This window comes from Simochromis diagramma, unplaced genomic scaffold (assembly GCF_900408965.1).
Source record: "Simochromis diagramma unplaced genomic scaffold, fSimDia1.1 OVJJ01000305.1, whole genome shotgun sequence".
In the NCBI taxonomy this organism is placed as follows: Eukaryota; Metazoa; Chordata; class Actinopteri; order Cichliformes; family Cichlidae; genus Simochromis; species Simochromis diagramma.
Window position 1 is genome coordinate 2,702 of NW_024387169.1, and position 27,109 is coordinate 29,810.

At 38.6% G+C, this 27,109-nt stretch overlaps 2 protein-coding genes across 2 annotated transcripts; one reads left to right on the plus strand and one right to left on the minus strand.

Annotated features, from left to right (window-relative positions):
• The first annotated feature begins 3,139 nt into the window (after window positions 1-3,139).
• On the plus strand, window positions 3,140-12,473 carry LOC120744526. The gene is made up of 25 exons (XM_040049001.1): window positions 3,140-3,387; window positions 3,543-3,628; window positions 3,771-3,898; window positions 3,999-4,124; window positions 4,291-4,481; window positions 4,564-4,655; window positions 5,347-5,477; window positions 5,605-5,729; window positions 5,851-5,977; window positions 6,251-6,463; window positions 6,635-6,805; window positions 6,995-7,141; window positions 7,252-7,301; window positions 7,401-7,533; window positions 7,769-7,851; window positions 7,954-8,080; window positions 8,223-8,413; window positions 9,236-9,326; window positions 9,426-9,546; window positions 9,868-10,049; window positions 10,205-10,360; window positions 10,444-10,577; window positions 10,679-10,812; window positions 10,904-10,998; window positions 11,361-12,473. Coding segments are annotated over exons 1-25 (3,435 nt in total). The 5' UTR covers window positions 3,140-3,385; the 3' UTR covers window positions 11,760-12,473.
• A 27-nt stretch (window positions 12,474-12,500) lies between these two features.
• Window positions 12,501-26,527, minus strand: LOC120744527 (calpain-1 catalytic subunit-like). The gene is made up of 22 exons (XM_040049002.1): window positions 26,473-26,527; window positions 25,955-26,209; window positions 24,622-24,691; window positions 24,388-24,506; window positions 24,042-24,175; window positions 23,775-23,949; window positions 22,584-22,658; window positions 22,262-22,347; window positions 21,218-21,292; window positions 20,604-20,764; window positions 19,791-19,957; window positions 19,561-19,572; window positions 19,249-19,457; window positions 17,343-17,382; window positions 17,036-17,104; window positions 16,840-16,897; window positions 16,681-16,742; window positions 16,421-16,489; window positions 14,431-14,509; window positions 13,624-13,740; window positions 13,317-13,369; window positions 12,501-13,218 (listed from the first exon to the last, which is right to left on the minus strand). Exons 2-22 carry the CDS (start codon window positions 26,189-26,191, stop codon window positions 13,192-13,194), a joined length of 2,094 nt encoding a protein of 697 aa, XP_039904936.1. The 5' UTR covers window positions 26,192-26,209; window positions 26,473-26,527; the 3' UTR covers window positions 12,501-13,191.
• Window positions 26,528-27,109: the final 582 nt, after the last annotated feature.

Genomic DNA, 27,109 nt, shown 5'->3' on the forward strand with positions numbered 1-27,109 from the left:
TCCTTTGTGGTTTTACCCCTGAATGACACCACATTTTCAATCTCTATACTGCTGTGACACTTTGTTACTGCATTATTACTGGAAGTAATTTCAAACCATTAGCTTTTTTAATGGACACTTGCTTTTAATAGTGGCTAGCAAATGCCTACTATTAAAACAGTTAGCTTACCTATACATGGTAACATAAATGACTTAAAGGTAACACAAGGTAAGTGTTTTTGGGGACAGAATAAAGTGACGGAACAGTTGTGGAACTGACAATAGTCGTGTCCAAATTCATGGGCTGCATCCTCCTGAGGACCCGGCGTTCGCGGTCTACGTGGGCCAGGTCCTCAGAAGGTCGGGTAGGCCGGAAGTAAACAGCTGTGAAATTGGACGGTCTAGCCTTCTGATTAGCGTCACCGCTGTCTCGGTGGAGTTTAATAAATTTGGCCATCTGCTCCTTGCTATCTAAAATATAACAGGACACTGGTGTAAATTCTTGACCATCTCACACTTCTGTTTAGTCAGTTTTCTGTTTGACGTTTATTCAGCTGTGTGAAAACTAAGGAGGAACCCACCCGGGGGATTAATAAAGTTTTATTTTATCTAATCTAATCTAATAACTTTAATCTCAGCCAAACCTATTGACTCACGAACAAATAAAACACTGAAAAAAGCCAAACAATAAAATTTTTAGGTTGTCTAAGTGACTTATATATTACGTTTAACCTGAGTAGCGAAAGTCTGCAGTGATCTGAAAATGATGTGCCGGGAGTTGTGCCGTTCTCAGCGGCTTCAGTGACCCTCGAGCTCTCGGCTAGCTATCGAGCTGGTGGGTAACAGACGTCTCTAAAAACATCAAAGCACTTTTGCAAATATGCGATATCTTGATAAATCGAGCAGATATTTGAAGTTTACACACCCACATTCTTGCCTGAAAATATGTTAAAAGTTTATTTTGTGACCCATAAAGATTAATAAGAGTAATTTTAAAACTTAGTAGCGGCCGCCATTGCCGGAAACTGGAGTTTGGCTGGGCCACGCTATGAATTCTGGGATATGGTGGGCCACGAAGGAAACACCCGACCCATCCGTCAAATTCGGGGAAAAGGAGGTCACACTTGTTGGCTGCATTCGGAGGATTCTACGAATTTGGACAGCCTTTGGTACGTCGCTGTGTCGTAATCGGCCTACAAATGCGTCCTCAGGAGGATGCAGCCCATGAATTTGGACACGACCAATCTAAGCAGAAACAGCTAATATCAAATATGTATCTGCAGTAGTGATGGTAAATTCGATTCTTTTTACTGAACCGAGTTTGAATGAGTTACTCACCAAAGTGAATCGAGTTTTTTGAGTCATTGAGTCACTGAGTCAGTTGACCAGAGAGTGCAAAACATGTACATTTTCACTCAAACTTAATTTGTTTCTCTTTTCATGTAAATCCTACTGCTAAGATGAGTGATTGAAAAAGAAAAACAACTATTTTTATAGAGCAAAAAAAAGATATCTAAAGGGAACATTTATTTTATTCATTTTTATTTTATTTTATTAGTATTTTCCTCAAATGTGTCAAATATATATTTTCTCATCTAAATGTCCTCTGAGCTGTGTGCCAGGGGGCGGTAATGCTCCATAACATTAGTTGCCAACCAAGAAGAAGAAGCTGTGAGCCAGGAGGGAGGGGGTGAGTGAGTGAGTGATTTGTTCATGCTATGATTCAGCGCAGGAAGGGAGGGGGTGAGTAACTCAAATGTGCTGTTAGCATGTTAGCAGAGCGATGCTACTGTGAACCAATGAGCTATTGTCTTGATGTGAGCTTTCTACCCAGGGTTTTTTCTTCCAGTTCAGAGCAGAAATGTTTTTGTTAAGAAACTGGCTGTTGTTTTTTTCCACACAATTTTAATTAAAAGCTAGATATATTTCTACTAATGAAATTAGTTTGCTAACAGCAACAGGGATGAGTCAGTGAGTCAGTTGGGCTTGTGAATCATGATTCACGAGTCAGTAAAGTGATTCTCGAGTATAGAACGATTCGTTCTTGATTCGCGCATTACTAATCTGCAGTATTATATGACTCATGCGATCAAAACATAGATTTCCTTACATGTTTTTCTCCCTCGCAATAGTGAAGAATCCTCCTCTTCTTTTTAGTTCCCAGTTTTTTGTTTTGTTTTCTTTCACTTCTGCAGCTGTTCCGTCACCTTAAAGTCTCCCCCAAAACACTACTGTTGTTTTTGAGAAATTTCTCTTGTGCTTTAACGTATTTTGTGTTTTAATTTTCTTTTATTGTCTTTTTTGTGCTTTTGTGGCTTGTGTCTATTTGTTCTTGCTCTCTTAAGTTGCAGTACATTTGACCTCTCAGCCATCTGTAATTCTTACCTTTCTTGGCAGTTCGTTTAGATAGCTAGTTTTGACTTTCAATCTGGGTTTAGATAGGTTAAGGCAACGTTTTATTTATTTATTTATTTGTTTTGTCATCCATTCATTCATTCATCCATTCATTGCAGCCTCAGGGAAGTGTTTTTGGTTGGTTTGTTTTTTGGGGGGCGGGGCTTAGGTTTGGGCAGCTAGGCTTTACATTTGTTCACAATTGTTAGAGTAAGTAGTTATTTCCGTCTGCTACTTTATGGTTAGTGTAGGCATCAGTGTGCCTTTGTATCTTTAGTTTATGTTTGTAGTTTAGGCAACACACATACTTGCTTTGGTTTAGGAATTAATTGTGAATATGTGATTAACTGTTGTGAAACCACTCTCAGAAAGACAGGCTTGGCACGACCATCAAGGAAGTTAAGGAGAAGGTTGTTTGTTTCTGTGGTCCTGACATATAATCTTTGAAATGTATATATCACAACTCTGTGTTAAAAGGTTGAGATCATTTCTGTCAGACAGTGTTGTTCAGATATCAAAACAGGTTGTTTTAGTTAAAAAAAAAAACTGATGCCATTTCTTCTGTGCAGCGTTTCCACACCATCTTTTGGTTGTAAGCTGCAGTTTAAGCTTTTGACTTGTAAACAGTTCTAAGCCAGACATTGAAAGTTAAAAAAGTAATTCTGAATAACACAATGGGGAAAAACAGGTTATTAAAATTCAGCTGTGTTTCAAAACTAACAGCTGGATTATGGTTCAAATTCAGATACTTTTTACTTTCTTGTAAGCATTTTACTCATGCTGTGTAATTTCACCCCAGGTCCACTCAGCTAACTACTCACAGGAAGTGAAGTCTGCATTCCTTGAAGCAGTTTTCAACAGAGGGAATCTGTCATCTCCAACTGTCAGTGATGGAGACTTCCTGCTATGGCTCAGAGTTCGCCTGAGCCCTCTCCTGACCAACCTCTCTTCTAGCCTGGTGACACCCTTATTCAGCATCGGGATAAAAAGGAGTTGTAACAGCAGCCAAGAGATGTAAGAATTTGTACACTCACTTTTAGAAATTGCTGTATATTTGCTGTGATCAACAACACCTTGGGGTAAATGTTATGTGGAGGATTCTGGATCAAATGAAGTGGCGTTTGATCGATATTTCTATAATTGTTTTTTTCCAATTTGTCTGAATTTAGGTTTGCATTGCTGGACACATTGACCACAACACTCAGCAGCAGCACCCAAAGCGAGATCTACAAAAACATCATTGTCTTCCTTCAAGGTTTGTTAACTCAAAAGCTAATAATGAAAAACATCTGTGACATAAGTTACTGTTTTGTTTTCGCTTGTTTGTTCTTCAGATGTGACATGTGTAACCAAATCAATGTTAGTTTAAAAAGTGATTTCCTTTGTGTTAAAAACAGGTCCACCACCACTCAAGTGTTACGGTGGTGGAAGCTTCTATGTCTATCTGAGGAACACTTTCCTCAGCTTTGGTTTTCCAGATTTGTCCACGTTTGTGTCACTCCTGCCACCAATGCGCAAATCAGAGGTAAAAAATAGATAAATAAGGAAATAAAATAGCACACACCTGTGCACTAATATAATATATTAAATTATGTTTTCTGTTTTGTTTTTTAATCTTTCTCCAGCTTCTGGATACCATCAGCACCTCAGAGCTCGGCCAGTTCCTTAGTCAGCCCAATGTAATTGGTAACAGTACTGACATCTGTGTCATCTTCAACAACTACAACAACACTTCTGCCTTCCTTGAGACTGTATGTCCCTTAAATACTGTCTACGTTTTACATACAACATTATTGGCTTCACAGAAAATGTATACTGACCTTAGCAGTATTCAAGCAAGAATACTGCTTGTCACTTAAATTGACAGTTTTACTTCAGTTTGTCATTACATGTGAAAACGTATGTGTTATACCCTAGGAGGATGTTCAAGACAATGTAAAGAAGGTGATCCTCCCCTGTATTTGGCCTTCTGCGCTGAATAGCAGGAGCAGAGCTGAGGCTAATTTATGGTTTGACCTACGACTGAGGAACTATCTTAGATTCCTCAGCAAGAGCCTCATCAGCCCCGACGAAGTGCAGAACGCCTCATGTTTTGCCTTCCAGAAACTGTAAGTCTCTTTTTCATTGTGTCTCAAGATAAGTGAATTAATTACATGATGACCACGTTTTTCATCATTTTCCTTTCAACAGGGTCTATGTGATGGGAAATAACTTCACATACAACAGCTCTGAGTTTGAACAGCAGTACGTTTATACCACCATCAAGACCTACTTGAGTGCTGGTAAGATTTATTAATGATCAAAAGTGTTGTAAAAGCACTGTGTATGTATACATCTGTGTGTGGAATTCAAGGAATTTAAAAACTATGTCTGCTTGTCTTTTTTTTTTTTTTTTCAAATTATATGAAATGGGTAAAAAATTATTTTAAAAATATACTGCCTGACTATTCACAAAGAGTTTGTAAAATGCACCTAGCTGCAACAATTTACATTTGTGGAAAAAGATCAGAATCTACTTCTAAGAGGGGGTTTACAGTTTATGTGGAATGATTACTGCAGTCATGTTTCCTCCTGGTTTGAATCTGCTTCAACATTTTGATCTATATACCATATTAAACACCTTCCTTCCTTGCGTAGTTATTGTATTAGCAGATATGTGTAGGCATACATGTTCCACACAGCCCCAAAGGATAATAGCAACTGCCAGACAGAGAAGAAACATGTATGTGCTAACTTACTGGGACGAAACAGGTGCTGTAACATGCGTGGACCTTACCAAACATAAAGTGCACATAACACGCATCTGTTTGTCTTTTCTGGCTCATCTGAAGTCAGTGTGCTTGCTGAGTGAAAAGAGTAGGTGGTCTTAAATTTTGAGCCACGTAATGCCAAAACTGATGTCGATTCGTATAAGGGGAGATCGCTTAACAAGTTATTTATTGTCTGTGTGTTCTGCTTTTCTTGGTTCCACAGGTTCTGGAGCCAGATGCTACAATGCCAGTGATGCAGAACTGAACTCTACTGCCTGGTTTGTCAGTAACATCGGGAACTTTGTGACATTTATCACTCTGGATGACCTCACCACCTTTGTCTCCACCGCTCAGGTATTTCCAGAGATCACATATGCACAGTTAATAAAGCAAAATACAAAGTCCGTGATTTTGGTGGGGATGTTAACATGGTTAACAGAAATCAGTATTATTGACCTGTTTTGTTTCTTAATTTTTAAAGTTTCAAGTGTTCTTGAAGAACCAAGCCAACCTGGAACTCTTCAACAACAACGCAATCCCAGCAAATGTAACCAACTACTATGTCACACAGCTTTTTGCATTTGATCCGAACTTCAAGCTGGTCAAGTAAGTATTACCAGCCTGACAAAAACAGCAAACTGTGTTATGTGAACCATACACTGCATATAATTTAGCAGTTCAGTGGTAGTCATTCTGTATTTGTAGTTAAAAATCTGTTTTCATTCAGTCTCCCAGGCTTTTTCCTGTGCTCTTCTGCGGTGCCACCTTTGGCATATACTACTATGACTGAAGCTGAAACCATGGTTATCTTAGACAATCTGAAGACTTTCTGCAATGGCACCCAGGACCCTGAGGTACCAGCCCTAAAAACAAACAGAGTTGAATTGTTTCTAGCAAAAACCAACCATAAATCTCATTGTTGTAAATGCTGGTTTTGAGCTAAATGTTAACAAAAAAACCTGAACTCTGAACAGTATGCTCTCTCGCAAAGGCCATCTTAATTTTAACTCTGTTAAAATTAGTCCCTTATTAATAATATAACTCTGGTACTTAATGACTATGTTATCAGACATAATTCTCTTTGCATTTACTCCTGTTTACACATGTTTTGATATTTTATTTGAAAGGTTTCTGCTGCTTTGGCATCCAACATCAAGACAATTACACCACAGATATTTACAGCTCTTGGAAGCTCCAGCGCAGGTCTGAGTAACAGCCAGATCAGTTCAGTTCCCTCATCAGTGCTCATCTCTTCTTTGTCCACCCTGGGCTCAATCAGTACCTGGAGCCAGGATCAGGCCTCAATAATCATCCAAACCCTTACTGCCTCAGGCTTCCAGGTAACGCCCTTCAGGTCCACTTAATATACCTGATATCCATGTTAGATCTTAAATGCATGTGCCTAACGATGTTATATATTAATCCAGTAAGGTTTTATAAAATACAAAATAACTCTAAGATGCTTACCACTTTAGAGAATGAAGCTTCAAAAACTTGAAATGTGTTAACAGATCAACAGCGAAGCTTCCCTGGCATCCCTTGGCACGCTTGTTATTGGACTTCCTTCAGAAGCAATAGAAAACACCAGCGCTTCTGTGCTACTCAGCGTCTCAAAGAGCACCACCTTCGTTTCCAACATGCTGGCAGCCCCAAGTGTTGTCCAAATGACCTTCGTCAAAAAGGTACAACGTTAGCTTCCACAAGACAATATAAAGTAAATGCTATGATCTGGAGGACATCAACTTATTTATCTTTGGCATTATGATATTTAAATATTAGAATTACTTTGATATCAATATTAACTCTGTATTCCATGATATTATTACTCCACTCATTACATTTAATCCTAAATGCATTTACCTACCTGGTAGATCATTTCTCTGGACACAAATCCATCACAAGTGGTGCTGAATGTGCCAGATGCTATGGCAGTTGAGATCCCACCATCCCTGTTGGTGTTTTCTGACCAATCTGCAGACATCACCGTGCTCAACAGAAAAACCTGGACACCAGATCAGGTTAATATTTTGTTAAATACACACAATAGCATTATTAATCAAAAATGACTTTTTAAAGTCGATGTTACAGATAATAATACGAAACTTTTGTTCTTTTTTTGTTCTTTTAGGCTGCCATCTTTTTTGGGGTCCTTGACAACACAAACTTTGACATTGAGCAGTAAGTGAACAAGTCATATAAGTATTTGGCCCTGTAGGTTTATTTTGAAGAGGGGATTATTTATCATTTCTTTCTGGTGTTCATCAATCCTCCCCGCAGGCTTTCTCCCTCAGTGCTGCAAGGCTTCACTTGCACTTCTGCCCAGAAAATGACACAATTCAGGACCAAGGAGCTAATCAGGGCCTGTAGGCCCCGGTCAGGCCGAGCCAAAGTGCAGTTAAAGGAATCCCAGGTAACATCTGCTAGAAAGGAATTTAATAATATTACTATGACTCTTAAAATGAAGTTAACAATTAAGATATGTATGTTATATGGATATAAAATATCAGAAACATAAATCATCAGGTTGAGGATTTCTTTTTCTTTTGAAAGTTAGGATAATCCACAAATCATCCGTTTCAGTGTTAGAAACGGCTTACTTGCATATCACTGAGGAATCCTCTTTTTTCCCACACTGTTTTCCACAGCTAACCTGCATGCTCAACTTGCTGAGTGAAGAAATCTCACAAAACTTTACAGATTATCCATCAGACATGCTTCTCTACTTAAGGTGATTAGGTGTCTCCAAGCATTTTCTTGCACTCACCTTAAAATGCGTCACTAATGTGAAGAAGAATGACTGATTTTACCTTTCTTTTTTTTCTAAAAACAGCAGCAAAAATGTTAACAAAGGCAAGTGCAGGTCATACTTTTCTGCACTGGGTGCGGCAGACTTCTCTGTGGCCTCCAAAATCTTAAATAAGGGCTCGCAGCTGTTCCGTGAAGCCACTGTGTGCTTGGTGAGTGATGGGGTTTTTTTTGTTTTTTTTTTACATGTATATGTCTAAAGGTAATAAATGAATGAATTACACTCTGACACTGATAAGGTTGCATACATGCACAGTTTTTTAAATACAGCATTTTCCTGTTTTCTGTTTTCAGGGTATAAATGGCTTGAGCCTGAGCAGAGAGAATATAGAGATCTTGGGGAACATGGCTTGCACTCTGGATGGGTCTTACATACAGAACGCAGATCCTCTCATCCTGGAGAAACTTAAAGCCTGCAATGACTTCTCTGCCAGCCAGGTGGCAGCCATGGAGACATTGCTGCTGTCTGGAACAACACAATATGGGTACAATGATAAAAACAAGTCATTCTGTCAGGAGTTTAAAAAACACAACTAGTAGTGTTGTTAATGCTGTTGTGCATCATGCACACACCAAACATATCAAACATGGTGACAATTGTGTTCGTATTTGCAGTGTGATTGATTTGTTGAAGATCTGAGGGGAAGCCATGAGCCAATCACAGTTTTGGCCGTGCCGATATTATACCTTCAACCACTCTGGGAACAATGTTTCACAAAGTTTTCAGGCTTAGAGGAGTTAGATAAGTTATATAACAGATTTGCTGTTTAATCTTGTATCTTGAGTCAGATTAAGCTATATAATCCATTACATAATCCTCTGATTTAGCCTCTAAGGAAAACAGTTACATTTTGTGGCTTCCGGTATAGAGAGCTGGTGTAGACTGCAGAAGCGTTTGATTACAGATGTGGGGAGTTTTGTGCTTTTTTTAAGCTAAGTCATCGGCCTTTTGAAATTGGGCTAAGGAACTCTGAGCAGACAACAATTAGAAACCAAACACCTCTTAAAGGAAATTCATATGCAAACTTCAATAATTTTATTATGCAGAGATTAATTTGCACCAAAAGCACAACTCTGTAACTCAGTTATATTTTTTGTAGAGCTATCAGTTAGCTGCACCATACAAGTTTAACTCCTACCTTATTTTTAAAATGAAGTCATAAACCTTGATTCATTGGCACAAACTTGCCAGTTTCATTTTGAGGACTTTGTATATATAATACCTAGTAGCCATGCCACCAAATTTTGTAGCCCATACTACCTCTTTCAAGTTAGCACTGTAAGAAAATATCCTCTTCTATTTTCAGAAATGCCGCTTCCTGGAACAAGCAAACACTGGAGAACCTCGTACCCCTTCCACTCTACTTCACAAGAAATATCTGGAACCGGTTCGATTCTGTATGTTTTTTCTCGTTGCTTGATAGTATTTAGTCTAACAATATTCATTCAAATAACTTGTGTTAGAAATCAGTTTGGGTACCTTTGTGTTTTTTACAGACAACAAAGAAAATGTTCCTGAAGACCTTCATGCCCAAACTGAGGAAAGCAAACACAGAGAAAAGCAAGCTCAAGACGCTGTTCCAAGCGATCAGCGGCCGGACAACAAAACGAGGAGCAGGTACGACCTTGTTCTTATTTGTTTTCACACCAGCTATTCAAACTGAAGCAAAAACAATTAGTCAGCGGGAGATTAATAATTGTATAACTGTATAACTTAAATAAATAGACAATGTAAATACTTTGCTTTAGTGGTACGAGTACAGATAGCAAAAGATTCAGTGAACTTAGAGAAGTCAGGTTTTAAAGTTAGACAGACTTGCACAATAACCCATATTTTATGCTCAAATGTTATATGACTTAATTATTATATTTGCTTTTATATATAAAGGCAACCGTAGCTTGCACAGCACTCTCATCTGCATCTCTAATTGTTCTTAAGGTTGTACCACGGGCAACATCACCCAGGTGATAGTTAGCGACTCCGCCTTCCCCTTTGGCTATGATCTCACGCAGTTTGACCTCTGCCTGGATGTTCCCGTTCTGAAAGAAAACCTCAACTCCATCTGCAACAAAGTGGATGATAATGGTTTCCAGACTGTCATCCTAAAGAAACTCAATGAGGTATTTTGTGTGGGAATTTTGAAAAAGAGCCAAAATGTCATTCATTATGTTAGACGGACTTATTATTAAATGGCAGAATTTGCAAATGAGATATTGTTTCAGATTTGGGATTTAGCACATTAGCACACAGCATTACACATTCTCTATTGTTGCAGGCATTCCCGTCAGGGGTTCCTGATCAGGATGTCCAGTTGCTTGGATCAGTGTCTCGTGTGGCATCACTTGACGATATATCCAAGTGGAACATAATCAAAATTGACACCCTTGCAGCTCTAATGAAAGCTGAAGATGGACCCTGGGAGGTAGCAAAGGTATAAGAGGTGGAATTCATTTCACTTTTATCCTTAATAGTCTTATTATTCTTACATGATACCTTTTCTTTAATGTCGCTTAGAGCAACAAAATCATCACTCAGTATCTGAGCACTTCTGGAAACTCGCTGGGCAGCACTGAGCTGACCATTATTGACTCCAACCTGTGCTCACTAAACACCAGTACACTGCAGACCATCAGCCCAGACAGCATCAGGTTGGTGTCAGATTGCAGCTCAACAATATAAAAACATTGCCAAATGTGAGTGGTCATGCACACGTAACACTGTATGTCTCTTTCTTCTTTCCCCTTGACAGAAATGCCAGCCCTCTGAATGTGTCATCATGTTCAGCTGAGCAGAAGAAAGTCCTGTATGGCATCAGTACCACTTCCTTCAGCTCACAACGGTCCAGCTCCAGTATCATTTACCAGTTGATTAAGCCCTATCTAGGTGAGAATACATTTTGTCTATTTGCGTAGCTGTTTCTCTATTCCTCATAAAACTGCTTTCTAATTTCCTGTTTCATTTCCTTTCTTGATAGGTGGAGCACCTCTGCAGGATATAGTAGCACTGTCAACACAAAGCATCAGCATGGACATAAGCACTTTCAGCAGTCTGGACCCTGCTGTTATAGCTGTAAGAATAGTTGTTAAAGAAATGAAACGAAAACTTTTTGGACATCCACCTACATCTAATTTTTATTGTGACTTTATTATATGTCTGAGTTGTGCCATGAAAACTATGATTTTCTTTTTAAATAGTTCTTATAAGAAATAGCTAAACTGCTGCTGATATATGTAAATGTCAACCAAGTTCCTGATTTAGGTGCTTTGGCAACATAAACCACCATATGTAGTCTTTCAAATTTCTCATGCTCTTTATTTAACATAATATGATAATATTTAAAAAAAAGAAGGCATTTATATTTGGCTTCTTTGTCTTGTGTGTTAACAGCTTCAGACTAATTTTGTTTTCTGTTATTTATTTAAAATTCACAGAATTTGACTGTGAGCAACGTTAAAGGCCTCGTGGGTATGCACCTACCTGATCTGAAGCTGTTTGAGAATGATACTGTAGTTCAGACCTGGATCAACCTGCAGCTGCAGTCAGAGCTGGACACACTGAATCTGGGTCTGATCAGCAACAGAATCAGCCCAACTCCAGGCTCCAACAGCACCACCACTGCACCAGGCTCCAACAGCACCACCACTGCACCAGGGTCCAACAGCACCACCACTGCACCAGGCTCCAACAGCACCACCACTGCACCAGGGTCCAACAGCACCACCACTGCCTCTCTAACCAATGGGGAAGTGGAGCTTGGAAAATCCCAGATAACTATGATGCTGGGTGCTCTGCTAACAGCTGTGCTACAAATGCTACTACAACCAGCCTAAAAACATACCTAGCTTTCACATTCTTATAATAATCAATAATCATGAATCAGTGATTTTTTTTAATGTAGCTTGAGGGTGAATATTTTATTTATTTTGTTTAATTTAATTCAAATTACTGTTCAAATGTTTAATTTCTGCTTCATCCATATGTCAAATAATTTAACTGATATGTAATCAAAACTATGATGTAATCTTTATTTTTTTAATATATTTTAATAGTACTCTGGAATTTTAAAATGAACTTCTAATAAATTCTAATAATCATTGGCAAATCTTTCTTAAAACTAAATTATATTATAATTTAAACCAAGAAATTTTCTGTTCTGTCATTATTTCAACTGTATTGCTATTGATAAAATCAATAAAAACATGCAAATAAATATCTGACGCCTATGTCTCTGCCTGTTGAACAATCAGAACGATCAGGCATCATATTTTCGAATAGTTTCTCGCTCTGTTGTAAATTCAAAACTTTAAACTCAAGCTTAAGAATGAAAGGTTTAGGGTTCAGAGCATTTTATCTGAGTGTTTTTTAAATGGCGGCCAAAGAATTGATTTGTGAATTCTCTGTTCAGTGAGGCTCAGTTTTTATGTCATGCTTTTCATTCATTTATTTTTTTCATCTAAAAAGGGGGTTTGTACGTGATGAGAGAAATTCTGATGCTTGTCGTAGCTGCTTGAATCATTTCTTTGTGTAGAAGCTGATAACAATATTAAAAAAAATCCATTCCAAGCTAAAAATTCAGTAACCCACTTAAAATGCTCTATCAGAAACACTTTTTACAGACATATCAGATATCCTGGCACCATAAGGCTGCACGTACAGGCACACATGGTCTCAGCTAAATAACAAAATAAAGTTTCAACCAATTGATGGCACTAGATGTAAGGTTATCCAATCACAAGAGTGAATACATTTTTTCCCGAGACATCAAATTTAATCTCACATCATCCAAAAGCTTTTTGCATATTTCAATGTGACTCTAGGTTGGGAGACAATCAAAAAAAAAACCCTCTTACGGTATCATAGCAGTGGAAAAGAAAATGCAGCAACCCACTTAAAAAGAACTTCAGTAACAGAAACATTTAGCAAAGGTGGAGTACATGGGCTATAAAGATTTGACACAAACTTTGTGCTTCTAAAGCACCACCACCTTTGAACTTGAAAACTTACAGCTGGTAGAATTAGTTTTTGTAAAAAATGATTTCAGTGTAAAATAATCACAGATGCTGCACACTCACGGTTCTATCTGTTGTACTGTAAAGTTTCTACTCCTCACAGATTTGTAGTCTAACTCTGCTGCCCTGTTCATATACTGTAAACCTTCACCCAGTGGTTGCATATCATGATTTTTTTTTTCATGCTGAAAAACTCTTTTTTTTGTTTATTTCTTCTTTGTTCTCATTCCTGCAGGTCATCTCCTCTGTCAGGTTAAGTGTACATTGCAATGTACATCCACTGCAATAAAAAATCATAGATTATTAATGTTTCATACCTTAAAATCTCGCGCATGCATGACATGATTCGTTAACTATTTTAAAATGAACTGTAGTCACCTCTGTTTCCTGAAGAGTCATAGCCTTGCCATCAGACAACTGGTTGAAGATTTCTGTGGAGAAAGACATAAATCCTTATAGTTAAGAAAAAGTAGGAGAAGTTTCACAACTTGTTCTGACTTCATCCTTTTGGTGTCCCGTCAGTGATGTAATGAGTATTTCTGAGTAATTTCTAATTGTAATGAAAATAAAGAGAAAAGACAGATATTGCAGATATTCAAATCTAATTCAAGTTCCACAGTTGACAACTTTTAACCTTTGAAGAATATAAAATATGTCTACTGTAATTTTCTTCAGTTTTACTTACGATACATGCATTCAAAGCGGAGTACTAGACTGATGAAGCTCTCCAGAGTAATGTGCCCAGACGAGGTGCCGTAACGGAGAGCCATCAAATTCAGCATCTCATCGCTGATCTTCTTTCCTGACCAACATACAGTTCATAAGATGAAGTCAGTGGAGTTTGTATTAGGGCTGGTTGCTACCAGATACAAACAGACACGCTGCTAGACAGGTGGTTTGTGTAGAATATCAAAGCCAGTGCTAATACTTTACAAAAATACTATTTACATAACCTTCAGAACATATTAATACTGAATGTATGATTGCCATTACTGTCTTCATTGTAGAATTTAAGCTGGATCCTGATCTTTTCTCTGCTTTAATGCCTTACTTTGGTATTTTACTAACCTGAGGAATAATCATTTTGGCCACATAGAAGAAGCAGAGACATGTTGCAAATAAAAAACTTTAATATGACAATTTAATTTGTTGGTAACCAGTCATATAGCCCACTTATTTAGACTCTTTAAGCTTGGTTTTTGGTCTTTACCAGCTTCTGGGTGCCACATAGTGTGAGAGCCACCACTACAGAAAGTGACCAAAAATAAGCAGACAGCTAAACACTGAGCTAAAACCTGATACAGAGCTGCATGAAGGGAGAGATTTAAATAAATGATTGTTAGAGGGACCATTGTTTTCATGTTCATTTTGTTTTTCTAAAAATGTTAACTATACCATTGTTTTACATAGAAAATGTGAAAGACTCAATAATCACAGGATAGTTTTGTGTTCCAACAGTATCTTAAAATGGGTTTTAAAAGTAAATGTCTACCTGAGGCTATCATAGCATTTCTCAGCTCGCTTAGTGACAGCGTCCCTGTTTTCGAAACATCACAGCGGGAGAAAATTTCCTGTGTGAAAAGCACATAATTAGCGATTATAATGTTAGAATATTTATAATAAGACGTTTGCATGGGTTAGAACCAGTGACCTTCTGCCCCTCAGCAGCACCGGGACATTTCCTGGTTTTAGTTTTTCCTTCCATGAGCAGTCAGCTTGACCACCAATAAAATAACGGAGAAACAGAACAGTGAGGGAGAGATTAGAAACAGACAAGCTTAAAAATGAAACAAATCCACTTCAGTTTGTGAAGTTTTGTTACTTTTGCTCGAAGACTGTATATAAAGTCTTGCTTGAAAATGTAAGATAATCTTTGTCTAATTATTTTTTATCTCACATTTTCACATTGTGTGTGTGTGTGTGTGTGTGTGTGTGTGTGTGTGTGTGTAGGGGTGTATTTGATATTTGAAAATCAATGGTTGACATGTTAAAAGACTTCATAGATAATTGTGTAATAACTACACGTAAATGCATTAGAACATCCGTCGTTATGGACTTAAAGTGATTTAAAGTGACATTGAGACAATCCTAATATACACAATGGATTAGTCTACAAAATGAGTAGTCTGGTGGTGTGGGTGAGATAAAGTCAACATCCTGATAATTGTGGCATCCTGAGTATTTTAAGGATCAAAAACAAACCTCAGAATTCTTGTTGAAGTTTTTTAACGTGTTCGTGTCTCCCCGCCTTCATCCCTTTTTGCTTGTGTTGTGACAATAGTTTATATCATTGCACAGAACAAAAAACTTATTTGCTCCCATCTGATTTGGTTTTAAGGCGATATTTAGTTTCGCCAGTAGGTGGCAGTGACGTCTCAGACAAATGAGAGACTGGCAAAATAATCCCTCACAAAAGTAACGCGGGCCAGTTATTGTAATGGAAGCTGCCAGTAACACAGAGCTGCTGTTTTGCTGTGGTTCAAGTGACAGCAGTATACGAGAACTATATACATTCATGTAAAGTTGATACTTATTTAAAGTGACATGTTTGGAGTGTAATTCCTGTTTATAAGGCCTTTAATGAGACCAAAGAAGAGAGTTGATTCACGTTATCCGTGGCTAACGCTAGTAACCTTTGTGCGCTAAGTCAGCGGTCCCCAACCTTTTCTGCGCCACGGACTGGTTTATGCCCGACAATATTTTCATGGACCGGCCTTTAAGGTGTCGTGGATAAATACAACAAAATAAAACTAGTACCGGTACTGAAAAAATTTTACCGAAAATTTATTCATAACACACGTGAAAAGACCCAGGAAAACTGAGTAAACGATAAAAACGATAACAAAATAATGCTGAAAACCGATAAAAACCCTGAAAACTATACATTTCACACCTGAGCCTCAACTCTCGCGGCCCGGTACCGGTCCGAGGCCCGGGGGTTGGGGACCGCTGCGCTAAGTGATGTTAGTCTCCTGGGTTAAACTGTTTAACCGTGTTGTTCCATCAGAAATATGATAGAAAACAATTAGCTGGTTTCAGTAAAAGTTATAAGAAATGTTTTGATAAACCAGCCAGTACATCTTATGCTGTGTATTGTTCACTGGTCTGTCATTTGCTCTGTTTACTAAGGGCTGATTACTAAAGGGCCATTACACATAATACCTTACAAAAGTAACGCAGGCCAGTTATTGTAATGGAAGCCGTCAGTAACACAGAGCTGCTGTTTTGCTGTGTTTCAGAGCAATAAACCTCAATGTGCAACTGGATGAACATTATTTCTTGTGTGCTACAGCCTTCCTGATGTCATCACCAAATCTGAAATCATATGTTTCCCAGGTCGCTCCCTTTGTTCAGTGAGTTCTTATATGCAAATGTGACAGTTTGTGTTCAAACTAAATCCTGCTTTCACCTCTGATTACCTGTCAGGTAACCCTGCCTTTGTGTTGTGATGACATCTTTGACATTTACTATGTTTATCTTACCTGGTATGTGACAGCCTTCTTCCACAGACGAACAAATTCCTCATCATTCAGCTTTCCAGTCACAGATGTCTTTTTAAGGTACCATTAAGATATCAGAACTGTGCATTTTTGCATTATTGAGTAAAAGGGCAGGCAGGTTTTGACTTGTACACTGTTAATATGTTTTATGTAAGTGCAGTTACTGTAAGGGTTTGCTCCAGTAAGCAGCTGAAATGAAGCCAATATAAATGCACCCAAGTCAATATAACACTCGAGGATACATCCATCAGAGCTACCATGCTGCGACAGGCATCGATTGTGAATCCTCCAGATTTCAAGTCTCCTAAAAAAGAAAAAAGTAAATCATACTAGGACACTCGGCACCATCTTCATGGGATTATTATTTTAACTGTGTAGCCTTTCACTTTTACTGTGCAAACCTTTTAGTATTTTTCCATTTAGGAGCCTCTTGAGCTGCTCTGCATCCACTTCTTCATACTGGAAAGTAATCAAAGTTTAATGTGATGGTTGGGTTACTTTTAAGTGTTTCTTATTATCTGACTCATTAAAAAAAGCAAATAGACATGTGTCCCCCCCCCCAAAAAGGAACTATTGTTACAAGACACAATCCTTTACCTTGTCAGAATGTTGACGGAACAGTGTCCTTTTACGTTCGTCATCCTCACTCTTTCCCACTGGTGTGTTCTGCAAAAGAGCGGTGCTCTAAGCATGTTTTTATCTCTATATTAATGATTAGACTGTGTCATTCAATCAATGTTAACAAAAAAAAACAAACAACCAAGGTTAAAAACTGACTGAGTATGGCGTCAGTATGGGGTCAGTTGTTCAGAATTAACTCTACCAAATACCAAGGGGTTATTTTCACTATTATTTGACAGTATATATTTCTACTGGATGATGTAACATGATCCATCTTATTCACCTCTTCCAATTCCATATGTTCATGACCACTGGAGTTCTCACTGAGGACACAGGACAGATAAAAGGAATGAGTACAACTTTTTTTCACCAGCAAGTAAAAGTAGTGTGCAGGATTGTCATTCGGGAGATCACAGGAGCAACAACTTTGTGATAGACTCTGAGGACGATACAGCCATGTGATACCTGAGCACCACAACACTACAGGTCCACACAGACTGACAGGTCAGTGTACCAATGACACACATTTATAGAATTCCCCATTCAAAATTCCTTCCCACTTGCCCAGCTTTGTGCACACCCACATAGTAAGAATGCAAACTTTTAACAAATAACAATTAATGATTTTAAATCTCGCAGCATGGTGGCACGGTGGTTAGCACTGTTGCCGCACAGCAAGAAGATCCTGAGTTCAATTCCACCATCAGGCCGGGGGCTTTCTGTGTGGAGTTTGTATGTTCTCCCCGTGTTTGCTTGGGTTCTCTCCGGGTACTCTGGCTTCCTCCCACCAAAGACATGCACTTATTGGGGATAGGTTAATTGATTAATCTAAATTGCCCATAGGTGTGAATGTGAGTGCGAATGGTTGTCTGTCCCTGTGTGTTAGCCCTGCGACAGACTGGCGACCTGTCCAGAGTGTACCCCGCCTCTCGCCCTATGACAGCTGGGATTGGCTCCAGCACCCCCCGTTACCCTGAAAAGGATAAGTGGTAGCGGATGGATGGATGGATGGATTTTAAATCTTTCAAAACAGCTCCGCCATAAGAACTCCATCTATCAGACTTTGCACTCGTATAATCAGTGACAGCACTGCTCAAACTCAGTCTTTTGGTAAAATCCTTCTGCTCTTCTCTCTCCAAAATGCCACTTCTTTACTTGCTTGCTAAACATCTTTTATAGTGCCAATAATACTCTTTACGACACTTAGACGCATAGTTGATGTCAAAAGTTGCCCAGGCAATTCCACAGATGACTGAGAGCATCATCAAAACCTTCCAAAAAAGGCACCTGCTTAAATCAGTGCAGTATAAACATATAGTAGAACTTTTACAACTAGACACAGTCAAAACAGGTTGTATGATATGGATGGGCACCATTGCTTGTCATGTTGCCCGCGCCTCCTCTGCCCCACCCTTTCTGTCAAAAGTAATACCTTTGTTTGAGATTATGTTTATTTTTTAGCATTTACTACCCCAACTTTGAACATTACTTGTCACTACACTATTTTGCCAAAAGACTTGCTTGGAAAGAAAAGCTTCTGGACTTCTTTAAGTTTCCTTGAAGACGTTTCAACAGTCATCCAGCTTCTTTAGTTTCAGTTCACATCAGAGAACTGAAACTGAAGAAACATATATATACATTTAAATGTGTTAATAATGTGTGTTTAAACACTTTTCAGTATTTGCTCTAATTCATCCCAAAGGTGATCTGTCGGGACTCTGTGCAGGCCACTCAAGTTCTTCCACACCAAACTCACTCATCCACGTCTTTACGGACCTTGCTTTGTGCACTGGTATGCAGTTTTATTGGCACAGGAAGGGGTAATGTCCAAACTGGTCCCACAAAGTTGGAAGCATGTCAAAAATGCTTTGTTATGCTGAAGCATTAAGAGTTCCTTTCACTGGAACTAATGAGCCGAGCCCAACTCCTAAAAAAGGGCCGCACACGATAATCCCGCAAGGAAATTTCACGACTCGACTTGTTGCACAGATGTCATCCTATCGCCATGCTGGAATTCACTGAGCTCCTGAGAATGACCTATTCTTTCACAAATGTTTGTAGAAGGAGTCTGCATGCCTAAGTACTTGATTTTATAACCATGAAAATGATTGGAACACCTGGATTAAATTATTTGGACGGGTGAGTGAATACTTTTGCCAGTGTAGTGTATAAGATTGCAAGTATCTTACTGCACGTGGGTCTCTGCCTTGGACACGATGGTCAGGATGAAGGAGGCTGTCTCATTGGGACTGAAGGTGGATGGCACAATCACGTATTCACCAGGCTTCAGCATCATTAACTCCATCACCTCACGGGCATTTATGTAGGATTTAGTGTAGGCAACAAGTTTGCTCGCACTGAAGAAAGAGGCTGGGAATTTCCCGCTGTGTGCCATGTACTGTAATATCAGTTTTAAACAGATATTTAATCTCTTCCGCTCTGTCTCGGTCCTGTTATTTGAAAATTGTGAAATGAAATGTTTGCTGTGGGAAAATACTCACGTTTTCAGGCACCTTAGAGGAAATCACAGAAAAAAAAATTAGATCACGTGAATTATGACTTTATAAAAGCTAAATGGAAACTAATGATTACCTTTAGGAATTGAAGGGTTTTTTGTAAATGAGGCACAAAACTCCCACTTTTCATTAGTTTACTACATGACTTCTACACATGCAGTGCAGAGTACACCAATCTAACCAGTGTGATGGAAACAATAAAGGCTAATCTTTACCTCAAATACAGAAAATCCAATGTAGAGGTTCTGGACCAGGCGTCTATTCCTTTTATCCGGCTTTTGCATGAGAGACACCAGCATGTTGACTTCACCCTGTTTCCCAGCACATTCACTGGATAATTCATCAATCTTGACCCGATACTGTGGATTTGTCCAGAAGCTCTCTGAAAAGCAAAGAAGGAAATCATTTTGGAGTTTTCCATTAATCTATTATTATTATTATTATTAAGTAAACCTTAACAAGCAGCTACAAGATGATAGACTGACTCCACAGAAATATGACACTTTCTCTTCACAGTTCCCAAATTATTGCAATTATATTTAATGGCTCAGTCACACTAGAGTAAAAATAGCACTTCCTTGGCCTTGGCACCTCCAAGGTCATTGGATAGGCCACATGATATGTTAGGAAGTACCCTGTCTCCAAAAAAAATTATCCTCTGACTACAATCACTGCCAGACTCCTGTGCTTATCTCTGGTTACCATTTGATCATATTTATATGTTTTATTGGTATTTTGAAGCATCAAAGTCACTTTGAAGATGATAACTGACTGCTGGTGGTCACAGACCTGTTCCCGTCTTCGAAGGAACCCTTTCAGAGTCAGTGAGATTGTATGGTCAGGATTTTGGTCACACTGTAGTCTACAAAGATTGATTATAGCGCAAAGGAAATAAATGATAGTTGCAATTAGTTTAGAATTGCTAAAAGGCATGTGGTGCTGTGCAAATGGATGTAGCAAAGAGATCATTTATTTCCATAACTAAGGCATTTAATGAGGCTTTAACTTATTAGAGCTTTTGAATATACCAGGGTTCTTCGTGCAGCCTCCAGCAGTGGTTCCTGCAACCCATCGACCTTCATAAATGGAGGTGTTCCAGTGACAGGTAGAGTTTCCATCCAGGAAGTCAGGACACATGCAGCAGATGTCGAGCTCTGAATAGGTCTTACAGAAGTCTTTCAGACTCATCCTTGAAAACAGATATAAATTTAGGTAATATTGAGTTCTGGCAGTTTCGTGATAATGGACGATAACAAAAAATGAACAGAAATATAAAAAGCATGTATTCTGCAACAGTTTGTTGATTTAATGGAATCTACACAAAAGCGTAGCAGCTTTTGTTTAGCAGCTTTCACTGGAAGTCAAATTCTAACTCTATAGACTCTTTTGCTCTCGATTAGCTATTCTATTATTTCTATTATTCTATTATTCTATTATTCTATTAAACTATGTTCAAAGAAACTAACTATATAATCTAATTTAACTTTTAAGCATTTGAGCATAGAGATGTATAACACAAATACATTTGAGTACTTAGGGTTAGAAAGCATCTTTTTGTTCTTCTTTTGTTTAATTATGGTAAGAACTTATTATTGTGTAACTAATTACTGTGTTGCATTTGTCACATTTTGATTTTTCTTACCAAAACTCGCCGTCATCATAGACTGCTAGACACATATCTCGATCTTGAGGACTCACAGTTTGCCACAGAGGTGACCTTTTTGGAAATTTTTCAGAGAAGGAAAAGGAGGCATATGAATACAATATTGTCATATTCTAAACTTTTCAAATTTAAGCTCATTCAAGCTACAACTACTCCTCTCTACACATGTGGATGACATGTGGGAAATTAGTGACCTTTGCAGTCAACAAAGAGTCTTTCAGAGCTGTCAGGAGACTTTTTCTTCTGCCTCGTGTGCAAGACAGACCTTGTTTCAATAGTTTCAAACAGAGCCATTAGAGAATGCCTCCAAACCACAAACCACACCTAAAATCATCAAGTATTTCAAAATAAGAAACTCTAGAATAAAACCTCCAAGTCCTGTCAAAACTTGCCATCTGTGGGTTTTTTTTCTTCACTTACATAAGAAGTTCATAATTAAGAGATTACGCTGATAAGAAACCAACAGAAAAGCTTCTCATGGCTCTGATCCACATATCCTCAGCCCTTCCTTGCATGCCTAAAAATGTATTTATAATAATGGGTTGCATTTATATAGCACTTTACGGGGCCCTCAAAGCGCTTTACAATTCCACTATTCATTCACTCTCACATTCACACACTGGTGGAGGCAGCTACAGTTGTAGCCACAGACTGACAGAAGCGAGGCTGCCATATCGCGCCATCGGCCCCTCTGGCCATCACCAGCAGGTAGGTGAAGTGTCTTGCCCAAGGACACAACGACCGAGACTGTCCGAGCCGGGGTTCGAACCGGCAACCTTCCAGTTACAAGACGAACTGCCAACTCTTTGAGCTACGATCGCCCCTAATTTTAAGTTTATCATTGAGGAAATTACTAAAACAAAACACACAGGACTTCTTGATACTTCCCTGTGAGCATTATATATATATATATATATATATATACATAGATATAAAATGCTATTCCACCACTGCTAAATTATCTCAGTATTTTTTCTCCTGAGGTACAAAACCAGAGAAATGGTGAGTGCAAGATGCTCTAACCGATCACTCCAGTCTCCATTCCACTCTCCGTGGCCCCAGGGATTCCACAAACGCACCAGGTTCACCATCTGCCCTCGGCTAATCATCTGCACACCAAAGGAAACCACATTTGTAGTTTCTTTAATAAAAAAATACACTGCTTTACAGTAAATGCAAGCTCGGTACCTTTATTACCTTAAAATGAATGAAATTAATTGTTTGCTGAGGTAAACATCATTAGAAACTTAAAAACTTAACTCTTGCTAATAGAACGTTAACAACCACTCTATTTTAGTTTGCTGCATGTTGTAGCATTATCTTTTAAATAAATTCCAGACCTTACCTGTTTAACACCTGTGACAGCATAAGCATGGCTTTGGACCAGCCCATTTGGTAGTACAATGTTTTCAGTTGTCTCCTACAAAGAATTAACACATGTAAACATTCCAAGTTCAGTTTAAATTAGCACAACTTAAGAAAAATATAATTTTGCTTTTGATTCTTGCAGGTGATAAATAGTGAACACACAAGAACGAGCTGAGTTGGCTAATTGGCAAATTTTAAAAGAAAACCAAATCATATTAGCAAACTTTGGCTTTTCAAAGTAGTAAAGAACCAGTATATTGTTGCTTATGTTAGCATTACTCGTGTGTCAGCAAATTAAATTTCATTTACTCATACAGTAGGATATATCAACATTATTTGGAAAACAAACAGCTTCTTAAATTCTTGTGAAGGTTCAAACGGAGCAAGATTATCATACATCATATGAGACGTGCTTCTGCTGCATTAAGTGCTTTCACGCATCATTAGAGTAAACCATCTGGACAGGTATTTCAGAGTCTAATGTATCAGTAGCTCTCGCTGTCTGAAAAGACTTATCCGTGTAGTTACTGTTTGAGGGGCCAAACAAGATCCTGTGGAGCCACTTATGGGTCATTAATTAATTAAAATAAACTACATGATGAAAAAGGTGAAGATTCTTTCATACAAACAGAAATGCAACCCACAAAGTATTGGTACTGTTCTGCTGTAATTTAAGGTATTTAGAAAGATAGTACATGCAAAACACTGATTATACTTTAATTTGACTTCTGATAAAAAATATCTCTAAAAACATGATCGTCAAAAACATTTACCAGTGTTTTCTTTTCACAACATACTATGGCTCTGAGAGTGGTTCACTCTTGCATTAACATGTACAGGATTTTCTTCATTCTATTAAACTGTTCTGCTTTTTAGGTATTGCGCTTGACTTCAGGGAAACAGGGCGGTGCTGTTTACTTTAATGTGACAGGTAGATTTCCAGCCACTGTGAATGGGGGAGTTATCAAACCACTTTCTCAAAATGGAACAATCCCAACACAGTGTTTTTATTTTTCTGCTGGGAGAAGATAACTCTGAGCTAAGAGCTATTATTCTGAAGGTTCTTTTTTATCACCCGATCTTTCAGTCAGACAGACACCCCTGACTGTTTTCAAAACAAAGATTACAAGGCAGCATGTTGCTTTATGTGGTGCAAATCAATGCTTACACCCTGTGGTGTCCCACAACCCATCAGTGACTTGGATTGACCAGCTCGACACATCATTTCCCACAGGTCTGGAGGGGGCTTTGACAGATCAATATAAATGTGGACCCCACCAGTGAAGTCTACCAATGCCTCGGCAGGAGTTCCAGCATTCATATCTGTGTAGGAACCACACACCCTGAAAAAAGTGGATATATTGTTATTTTTACTGACAAATAACTCCCACAAAGAGCACTGTAAACTGAGAAATAACACAGGGTTTTTACATACTTTGCATAGGCTTTTTCCAGCAAAGCTGGCCAAAATTCAGTTGGATCTCTGGAGTGGACAAAAATGAGTCTGCCATCAATTGTTGGTAGTTTGTCATCAATGATGACATCCACCCATCTTCCAAATCTCCAGAACTAAGCAGTTGAGAGAGAAGAGAAAGCGAAAAGGTTTTATGCACTGTTTAATGCAACCTGCCTTTAGATATTTATCTTTGGCAATGGCAGAATATCAAAACAAAAGACTCGTAATATTTCAAGTAATTCCTTAAACAACTTTAAAATGTACAGACAACATTTTACCACTGACTTTTTCAATGGTATGAATGATATTATGGTACTGTATATACCCTGAAGTGGAACAGTCCACAGTAATCCTCGTCAAAGTTTTGCTCAAGTGGAACAACTTGTCCAAGGATGTGATTCTGAAATGTCAGAGCTCCAATAGAGGCAATAAACCAGCAGTTTTCTGTAAAAATATGTAGTTGAGTTGTCAGAATGATTTACTGTGCAGATATCGCAGTAGTAATTGTGCTGATTATGGTTAGATTGACACAAAGAAGTGAAAGAATAAGTATACTTACTAACCCAACCTTGACCAAAGTCGAACCTGGACACCCCGTCAGCAACAAACGATGGATTTGGAACAATTTTCTGAAATAACAAAACAAACTCTTATCTTTATGGATTATTGTTATTATTTCTTTATTATTATCATCATTATTATTATTGGGCTTACTGCAACAAAAGTTATAGAAGTTAAAGAAACATTAACAATCATTTGGCAAATTAACAGTTGGTGTTTCATACAGTTTTGTCTTTGTTTCCCTTGAAGAAATACTTCATGCAGCTAAAATGTGCATCCTCGTTTGTGGTTGGTAAAGCATTCAGGCACACCATGAAACAAAGGTTCCAATAACCCAACGTACAAATGAATTAGCAGATTTCCATGCTTCTTGAAGAGCCTTAACTATCTAGATTTGTAGATTGTTAGAGCATCGGCGTGGTGGGGGTGTGGCCTTCAACTTATTAAATCCCAGTTCTTTTAGATTCTTTACGGCCAAAAAAGACACAGGGCTCAAAGTGGTCTTTTTAATTTAAAAATGATCTTTATTTTACATATCCGGGATATGGAGACCTGAACACAAAACACACAACCCCAGGTCTGAAGCACAAACGGAAGCCTAGTTATTTATATACTTGCTCTCTACGTCAGCGGTCCCCAACCTTTTTTGCGCCACGGACCGGTTTATGCCCGACAATATTTTCACGGACCGGCCTTTAAGGTGTCACGGATAAATACAACAAAATAAAACTAGTACCAGTACCGAAAAAAGAAGATTTATCCATAACACACGTGAAAAAACCCAGGAAAACCAAGTAAACGATAAAAACGATAACAAAATAACTCTGAAAACCGATAAAAACCCTGAAAACCAGACATTTCACACCTGAGCCTCAACTCTCGCGGCCCGGTACCAAACGACTCACGGTCCAGTACCGGTCCGAGGCCCGGGGGTTGGGGACCGCTGCTCTACGTCACACCACACTTTAAGTTTCGATCAAACAGCCTAGTTGGTTTCACTTTCTACTGCAATTACCATGCTTCTGCAAAAGTATGCAGTTTCGTGTCAGCACTTTTGGCACAGAGTGTACTCAGAGTTAGGCCTTTCTTATATAAAGCAATCTAATCAGCATATAAACATTTAAGATTATAAATTTAAACCTCAACAGGCTCCACTGCAGAGGAGCTGCAGAGCTGGACTGATTGGTGTGATCAGTTACACTGGCACTGCCCACCAAACCCAATGCTCCACCACTCCTCTGCAGCAGAGCCACAGACTGCACCCTCTCCTCAATCAGCTTTCATGATTATATGTAATTGCATTTGGGGTTTTCAGCCAATGCAACACTCACCCCTGGTCTCAGCCACACCACTCGGTCAAGGTCAGAAGGCGTCAGTATCCCATTGCCAATTGAATTTCTGTCAGGGGGAAACATCTCATCGATGTACCTTAGATGTTGGATGAGACAGTACTGTTTCAGCTGGTGGAAGTCTTGGTTTAGGAGCCTCTCGGGGTTGGTGACAGTCCCGTAGCCATTTTTCATGTGGCGTGCACTGATGATGTTCATGCACACACCTGGAGGAGGCATAGCTGCAGGGTTTCAAAGCTGTTGAAAACAAACATTAAGACGTGTAAAGATTAGCTTTAATTCTCATTGCACAAACTCGTTTTTCTTCTTCGACATGCCCAAAGGACATCACTAAGTAGGTGTACTCCTTTACACAAGAGTCTTTTACATAAGACTGTAAAGTATTTTTCAGCGTTAATAATGTAACAATACCAACACCACAAAACTGTTGCAAAAAGAGGTAAACAAAAGTGTAAACCAAGCTGCTTAAGAATGTTTACAGTACAAGTACAGTACCTTACCTCAAAAAGCTAGACAGCAGTGACTGTGGGTGGAGAGAAACTCTGCAGTTTTTATCATACCTGTAAATGCCCGAGGCTACTTCTGTCAGCACGTGATCGTAATTCAATAAGCCCTCCCTGATCTGTGTTTTTACTGGTACAGCTGTCTGTTGTTCACGAACGGAGAGAAGAATAGAAGAAATGCAGACATTTACATGATTAAAAGCTTCCAAGTCAGTCAACTCTGCAAATATGCAAGTATCAAGTCACAAAGCATGAGCTATCCAAAAATGATTAATGGTTAACGCAAAACCTAATACGGCAAAGATGGGAAAATAGCTCGGTTTTGAATCCAGGGTTTGAGTTTTTGTGAGTTCATGGTTGCTTTTGTTTTGAATGATTCAAATATAAATCCACTTTTCACATAGTCTTTATGAAAAAAGATGACTAGCACATTCAAATCACCTTAAAATGTTGTCTAAACAAAGTAATTTGACTGTTTTTTTGAGAGTCAAAATGTAGAAAGCAGATGTCGTCTGTTGTGCATCTGCCTTTGTGTTTTTAAGGTGTAGTTTCAGGGTGGAGCTCTCATGACAGACAGGTAACAGATTCCCTGTATTAAAGTCCAAAGATGACATTTTTAAACATGTTTTAAAAT